Below are 8,370 nucleotides of genomic sequence, written 5' to 3' on the forward strand. Positions count from 1 at the left end.
AGCCTTCTCTTGTGGAGGCTGAACAGGTTCAGGTCCCGTAGCCTCTCCTCGTAGGGCCTGCCCTGCTGCCCCCTGATCATGCAAGTGGCCCTCCTCTGGCCCCTTTCCATGCTGTCCACATCCCTCCTGAAGTGCGGCGCCCAGAACTGGACGCAGTACTCCAGCTGCGACCTGACCAGCTTCTCATAGAAGAATATTAACCATCTTAGCTACTTGTTTCTCAGTTTGAGGATGGATTAACTGAGCAGAACCGTATCAACAGCAAAATCAGCTGCCGGTTACACAAATGTAGGACCAGATTTTTCTGTGCTTACATTGAATGGTATCATATTCTAAGAGTTGATTTAGTTGGAATAGTTGAGGAGGATGGTACTTCTTAATGTAAGTAAGATTGGTACAATTAGCCCCCTAGTTCCACTACCAGAAGGCACATATTTTAGAAAAACACATAAACCATTACCTTATTTTAGAAGATAATTGCTGCTACAGCTTGTGTGATCCTGGGGACAACATATTGATAGTCTGGGTTTGTACAAACTGAAATAAAATGAATTTATTCTCAATTACATTGTTCTCATCCAGTTGTATTCTCTGTTGCTCCCTGCTTTTGTGCATAGGATTTACAATCTGCTGCCTATTTCATCACAGGACAGAGCAGGTTGAGGTGGCTCTTATTCAGCATACATGATATTAGGAGCGCTTTCTGCATCCTAACACATTGTACACCTGTACAAGGGCTCTAAGTTAGTTGTCAAAGTTTTCTGGTTTGTCTCGTTGTTTGTTTTTTTAATGCCTGCTTATTTTAATTGTGTTGTAGTTTGTACTGCTTGCTGTATAACTGAGTTTGTCTTATTTGTTTCAGAATGTCCTGATTGTGGAGGTAAGCTGGCTCTTCCTGGAGTGCTGCATGTAGACAACAAGATCACAGTTTTGCAGTCAGCTTCTAAAACATTATTCACAATAATGTTCTGATTTCCTGAGCTGGGAGAACACGAAATAGGAAGCTGTTGATTTGTTTGTTGACCCCTTGGCTTCTCAATACCTGTGACTGGCTGACTGCTCAAACCATATTTGTGCTGCTCTAGAGAATCCATTTGGGAACTACCCTTAGATACCCAGGAGCACATGTGTCTGCACCACCTTCCTTCTGGTGGCAAGACAGACTTCTGCTTCCTTCTAGGAATCATTCAGTTGCTTGGGGAACAGCAGTACCTGCTGCAGTGATGTCCTTAAACTCTTTGGTTTCATGACTTAGGACTGGTAAAATGATATGGTCCTGTGTATATCTCACAGCCTCTGAGCTTTCCATGTCACTTCTACAGGCTGTTTGGGTAAGACAGTTGCTTACACTTGCAGTGTCCATGCTGGAGTACTCCACCATGCCAGCACTTCAAAAGAAAGTGGCTCAGTGGAATCTGGTGCTTAAAATGAGGGATACTGAAAATAAGATATCACCAGTCTGGCACTGCAAAGTCTCTGTGTCTGTAATTCTCTTTAAAACAGATACGTTAAAGGTGGGGTGGAAACATAGGAGGCATGTGGTGGACTGGTTGGGGTAAAATAAGCATCTCAGGCCAACTCTGCGTATTTAAGGTGTGAAAATGAATGGTCTGGAAGGTGCCACAAAATGAATTAATAATGGTTTGAAGTGGTTTTCAGTACAGGAGATAAAATATGAATGTAAAAAACCTCGGGTTGCCTGAACCACACGGCTGGACCTCTGGAATTCTCTAGCACTCATTCCTGCAGCAGGATAAAAAACAATCTATGCAGCAAATTATATTAAAACTATTTGGTAATTGAAGGCTGCAAGTAGAAATTACACACCTAGCAAGTGTAGCTGTCAGGTGCTTTCCATGTGATTATTCTGTTGTATAACCATTTATTTATTGTTCAGGGAATGTATTTATATGTTGGCACATGTCTAGGAGGATTTGTTTGTTGTATTGTTCTGTGCACCTTGGCAAACGCTCTTTAAGACCACATTCTGCTCTTGGTTACAGGAGGACTGTGACTCTATGATCACAGGCTTCCTAAGAGAACACTGATAGACCTGTTTGAAATACCCACAACTGCATTTAAGGGCACCAGAACTTAACCCTTCTCAGGAGAAAGCAGGAGTCTTCCAACCTGTTGGTATTTCTCTTGAACTGTATCCCAGTAGGGAAAATGCCTGCTCCTAAAAACAGCCTTCCCTCCAACATTTTTGGAATATAACCTACACTACAGTGGGAAAAAAATAACCCCATTTCCCCAGAAATTAAAAAAACAACAACCGTGAAATCTCCTGTTGCTCAGATTTCCTGTTTTTTGCTTGTTATATTTTACTTACTTTTTTCATATTTTGCAAAGGATATTATTGGAACAGGAAGGACTATGAAGGCTCTGCTTAATAACATAGAAAAATGCGAGCCAAAAATGATCAAGGTAGCAAGGTAAGTAAAACATTTACAAAAATCATCTTCTGTGATTAGAGGAAAATAAAGGCCTATCTAGTGACATGTGCTTTTCTGTGGAGGAGCCCAGGTTAAGATTTTGTTTTAGTCCTCTACCAGTAATATATATCAGGGGGAGCACTGCTGGAACAGCTAACTAAGCCACATACATGGAGTTAAAGAGGAGAGGAGATGGTTTTGCTTTGCTATACAGTGACCACTTTAGACATTTCAAGAGTGGCATGATCACATTTGAGTGGCACACACACATCTCTTGTCTGCTAGTACATTGTAGGGAGGAGAGGCAAAAACAGAGGGGGAATCCGTACATATGAGGCATTTCAAGGAAATTAACACATTTTTAAATGTAAGTTTTGCAGACAAATCCAGCTTTTTATATAAAAAATATTTTATTTTCTTTAATGATAGTTTGTTGGTGAAAAGAACATCTCAGCCCGATGGGTTCAGACCTGACTGTAAGTGCTCCTATGAGAACTTCCTTTACGTCACGGTACAATAAGCTAACATTACGCTAGCTATAGCATATTGTTCTACTAACATCATACAAAATGTTCAGCTCCTACAGTCAATAGCCTGTGAAATTAGAAGACTGCATAGGAATGACATCGCTTTCTGGGGTTTGGAAGGTCTGATCTCCTTATTGGGTCCTCCTAGCTGCTGGCACTCTAAAGTTTTTTGTTTTGGTTTTTTTTTTGCTATTGTCTCATTTGAAACTTTACATTTTATCCATGACAACTCAGGGTTTTTCCTTCTATGTTTGGGTAACTGTAAGGGTTGTTATATCCTTTTATTTGCTGCTTCTCATACCTTAAAAGAACATTCTCCTAGCACTCTACTGTAGAATTCCATCCGAACAGAGAACTGCATCCTAGTTGCAAGTTTACTGTTAAATGGCAAAAGAATATACATTTTATTTGCTTTATAAAAGTACTTTTACTTAAAGGGTAGCATGTTTAGCCTTTCCTCCAACCAGCCAATGAGAGATGCAGGTAACTTTCTGAGAAGAGCACACGATACATTGGGCTACATTCTTGGGCTTCTTTGTTTTCTCTGATTTGCTAACCTCTTGCTTCTCTGCTGCTAGCCAGCATCCACCTTTTCTTTGAAATGTTGGTACCTGGTAAGTTATTGCCCTCTATGATGCTGTGTGATCAGAGATGCATAGAGGCAGGCACGATGCTGTTACCATGATAGGCTTATTAGAGTAAATGACCCAGTAGAAATTATAGAGGCTAAAAATTGAAAGAGTTGGGTTGTCTTGGAGAAAATTAAGTACCGGTATTTGATAAGAAGGATTTTAGAAGGCAGGTAGAAGAGCGTCTTCAGAGAGAATGGCTCTTTCCAGGTAGAGGATTAGCTTGGAACTTGGGAGCGAGGGGCCAGAAAGTCTGGTGTAATCTCTGTGGTTGGGAGGAAGTGCATTTGCTGTAACTTGGCTTAGCACCCAGGTGTTCCACTCTGGAGTACCTTGTGTACGTCATTCTCATTTTTTAATATTTTTAATTTATCTAATTGGGCTAGTCTATTAAGTATATATTTTATGGCCTCTCTAAGGTTTAATGAATAAGGACAGTTGTTGCTAGAATGAGACCCCCTTATTTTCTAACAATGATGACCCTGAGGTAAAAAGCAACAAGCAGGCAGTTTGTTTCTGTTTGGTTTTGTTTCCTCATATGTATTCTGATGAAAAAACATGTCTTTAATTAACCACAATGCTTGGTCTCTTTCACTAAATCTTTGTAGAATTTGGGTCTTTAACTGTACAGCATTTAGCAACTGTAGGTGCTAGTCTAATACACATAGGCTTTGTATAAACATTACAACTAACAGTTTTCGGGATTAGATCCAGTTAACAATGGCCCCCAAACTAAAAGTCAGGGTGGGGCAGGTGAGATGGGGGGTTAGGGGGGTTTATGGGGGGGCTAGAGGGAACTGGGGGGGCTAGCAAGGTCTGCAGAGGGCTTTGAGGTACAGGTTTGTGGGATTCAGTGGGGTGGAGGGGGGATTGTGGAATGTGAGAGGCTGTCTGATCCCAGCAAATTTCCCCAGACTCCCCCAATGCCATCGAACAACACCCAATCCCACAAACCATTCCTGGGGCCAGTTTTACTAGTGCTCACTGGCCCTAGAGCCTGATTGAAGTAAGTCAGAGTGGGTGGATTGAAGGGTCTGGCTGCTTCACAAGGGGAGGCATTGGCAGGACTGGGGGGCTCTCTTGCTTCTTGCTCCCCAAACTCATCCCCTGGCAAAGCAACCCTCCCCTCCAATCCATTTTACATCCATCAGCTCCTGGCATTGGTGAACACTGGTAAAACTGGCCCCAGGAGCAGCTTACCAGGATCAGGGGTTTTGACAGACATGGGGTGGGGGCTGGTTGGTCCATGGGGGAGGGATATCTGTCTGGGAGTGCGGGGGGAGGTGCTAGGAGTTAGAACTAGCTCAGTGCCAGGGGAGGGGGTGGTAGGAAAAGGAATATATACATAAGTTCAATTAGATAGGCAGGGGCGCTGCTAGGAGGAGTCTTGGTGGGGCTATAGCCACCCCAAAATTTGCCTGAGCCCTCCCGTAGCCACCCCTCCCAGTGCCACTACTGCCTGCCTGCCCCGCACAGGTGAGGGGCAGTGCCAGCCTCTTCCCAGTGTGGGGGCTGAACCAGGGCTGGGCTTGGAGCAGGCGGGAGCAGGGCAGGCTCAGCTGCACAGGGTGGGTAGGCAGCGGCAGCGCTGGGAGAGGTGGCTATGGGGGGGAGGGGGCTAAGGAGAATTTTGGGGTGGCAACCTCCCCCCTACCCCCAAGCTTCCCAGCCTGACCCAGCCCAGCCCCCACACCCGGAGGAGGCTGGCACCTCCCTGGTAAGTCAGTCTTCCCATATCTGAACTAACTTAGCGCACCTCTGAGATGCAGTTAAATTAAATCAGGTCATCCATTTTTTTTTTTAACTGATATAACCTTCCTGGAGCTTCTGTACAGTTTGCACTTACACTTCGATCCCTAGTTAGGTTGACTTTAGATCCGCACATGGGTGAACTAAGTTGGATCAGGTGGCCATTTTTAATGTGACCTAACCTTCCCCCTAGCCTCCCCAAATGCCTATATGTAGCGTTATTGTGTTTGCTACTCTCAAAAAAGAATGTATATAGGCCCTGCTGCTGGATCTTTGAATTCCCTATGAATTGAAGTTTAAATTGCTTTCTCTGTGGCGAAGTACTACATAGTTATCACATGTGCATGCCTGAGAATCTGCATCCTAACCCGGGTGGGACTTTTCTGCCTTGATTCTGGCTCCTTTCCACAGAGTCAGAGAGGCCGTTCTGCAGCCTTCCATAACGCACCACAGAGGGACATCCTAGGGCAGGATATAAGGGTCAGAAATGGTGGTGTAATTGACCAGAAATTGACCACTGACTTGGCAGTGGTCCTGTGCACCGCTGCCTCCTACTTGTTTATGCGGATTATTCACACTTTTGGCACAAGTAGGCTCTGCACAGGAGCTGTGTATGGGCCACAGCTGGCCATACTGATAGCTGACATTGGTTGTAATGATGTACATGTCTACAAGCCAAAAACTAACACAGCTAAGAATTTGGCTCCATGCTCATATATTTTCCTGATAAAAGAACTAGCGCATCTAAGTAGTTTTAAGGTTTGTTTAATGTTTGTTAACATATTTGATATCACTTATGTTTTCTGTTTTTCTCCATGTAGATTATGGTTTTGAAATCCCAGATATATTTGTGGTAGGCTATGCCTTGGACTACAATGAGCACTTCAGAGATCTAAATGTAAGTGTTTCTAACTATATTCAAGCTATTTTTTCATGTGGAGGGAATCGTGACTAGCCTATTTGCCCATCTTTTGAGGCTTTCTTATGGCCATGAACCTCAGCAAAGAGGATTGCATAGAATTCCTTTGGAACTGAAACACCATTCTGTAAGTGTCCAGAAGGATTGTTGAGTAATCTGAGCGATTCTTTCCTACCCTTCCCTTCAGGCCTTTTCTTTCCACTACAGGCCGAATGAATCTAGCATCCTCTGCCACACTAGCATCTTCTGCAAGTCTGAAGAGATGAGGACTTGTTTCTGCTAGGATTTTTTTCAGATCCTCTGTCTATCTAATGTTGAAGTCAATGAAACAGTGGTAAAGAAGACCTGAGTCTTTTCTCACACTTTCCATGGTGGTCTACCTCTTGTGGCATTTGACTAATTGCATAGCCAGTGTGGGAGACTGGGACCTTGACTCATAGCTAGGTCTCTGCAGAGCAAAGTAGCAGTTAATGAGTCTGACCAGTTCAAGAGCCTAGTAAAGAGAATATATGCTATTGCAATCAATGTTGTTGTTTTTTTCCCCAGCACATATGTGTCATCAATGACCAAGGCAAAGCAAAATACAGAGTCTGAATTAACACCTTTCTACTCTGAAGATTTGTAAATACAGTGAACCAGGATTTTAAGTACATTCCTTGAATCATCTCCCTGAAGACATATTCAGCAGTCCTATGTTTTACCCAGCTTGGTATAAAAAGTGGATTACTGTAGGGATATTGACTGATATTCAAAAGTGAGTGTTTCTATCTAAATGCAAAATACAGAGCTTTTGAATTATTGTAGATTTTAAAATATTAAAATTACAATATGCTGTCTCTTTGGACTAATAAGTTATCTGCCCCCACATTCATTGTGAATAACTTTCCTACATTTAGTAAGTCATTCTAAACCACCTGTCAGTTTTATAGTTAATATACCTTTCAGAGTTACATATAGTTGCTCAAACATTACATTCTGTGTTCTAAATCTTTTTGTAATAGTACAGAAATGTATTAATCAGACATTTAAGCATCACTTTAGTCCAGGTCAAATCTGACACAACTGAATTCAAAATTTTGTTCACTTTTAATTCTGTTACTATGCTTCACATGAAGTTTTCTATCAATAGGTTTTTTGAAGGTGATTATCATCTACTCCTTTATAATCTTTTGAACTGAATAATACACTGAATCTGAATGATGATATGAAATGAACCTTTAGGAGATGCTCTTGATTTAAACTGTCAAGATGTGGGACTGATGATATGTCATGTATGCGTGGATCTTCTCAACTGTGTTTAATACACTGTTTTCTTCTAATTGCAATTAATCTAATTAAAATTCAATGGCAGAAAGGCTTCAGTTTCTCAGCTGCATCTTTTTATTTGTGTAGGACATAAACAAGTGACAGAATTAACGTAATGTTCTCAAGTGCATATTTCAATAATTACATTCAGTCATGCACAAAAGTTTGTTTGCCAGGTAGTTATTCCATTATAACTATTATTTTTCATAGTATGTCCAAATTAACACATTATTTTTGTAGTAAGTTGTCTTATATATAAATGCAAACATGACTTAAGAATCCTGCCATAAAAGCAATTAAATTTTATTTAAAAAAAAGTAACATAAAAACTAATTAATATAATAAATATTGCCAACTCTGAAGATTTCCTGTTTTCCTTACACATCATGTTTGAAAGAAGTTTGTTAATTTACCTGTTGTGTTAGTTTAAAAACAAATGTAATTATGTGCTGTATACAACTGTTCTCAATAACTTCCTAAAGGAAGCCAAAGTAGGGTAAATAAGTGTAACACCATTGTTTTATTCTGAACTGTATGAGGCGTATTGTTATTAGGCTTCAGTTTCCTATAAACCAATAAAGAAACAGTAAAAACACTTGTTATGTTATACAATTGTTTATGATTTGTCCTACTTCAGCATTTTTTTGCACAGTCCTTAGCAGCTCTTTAAAAATGTGCATTTGGACTAGTACTCTAAACGTACTCTATGTGTTTACCCTGTGGCTCATAAACTGTTTTTGTTTGGATAAAATCTAGGGGCATCTATACATGTGCTCTGTGATGGAGCACATGGGCCTTTAATTAGA

At 41.1% G+C, this 8,370-nt stretch overlaps 1 protein-coding gene across 1 annotated transcript in view; it reads left to right on the plus strand.

Annotated features, from left to right (window-relative positions):
- Window positions 1–8,162, plus strand: part of PRTFDC1 (phosphoribosyl transferase domain containing 1) — a 65,347-nt gene extending 57,185 nt beyond the window's left edge. The window contains exons 5-9 of the mRNA XM_019531935.1: window positions 863–880; window positions 2,353–2,435; window positions 2,865–2,911; window positions 6,162–6,238; window positions 6,806–8,162. Coding sequence (XP_019387480.1) covers window positions 863–880; window positions 2,353–2,435; window positions 2,865–2,911; window positions 6,162–6,238; window positions 6,806–6,853 — 273 coding nt within the window. The 3' untranslated portion in view covers window positions 6,854–8,162. The remainder of the gene's footprint in view (window positions 1–862; window positions 881–2,352; window positions 2,436–2,864; window positions 2,912–6,161; window positions 6,239–6,805) is intronic.
- Window positions 8,163–8,370: the final 208 nt, after the last annotated feature.

The sequence above is a fragment of the Crocodylus porosus genome, unplaced genomic scaffold, assembly GCF_001723895.1.
Source record: "Crocodylus porosus isolate Cpor-Errol unplaced genomic scaffold, CroPor_comp1, whole genome shotgun sequence".
Lineage (NCBI taxonomy): Eukaryota > Metazoa > Chordata > Crocodylia > Crocodylidae > Crocodylus > Crocodylus porosus.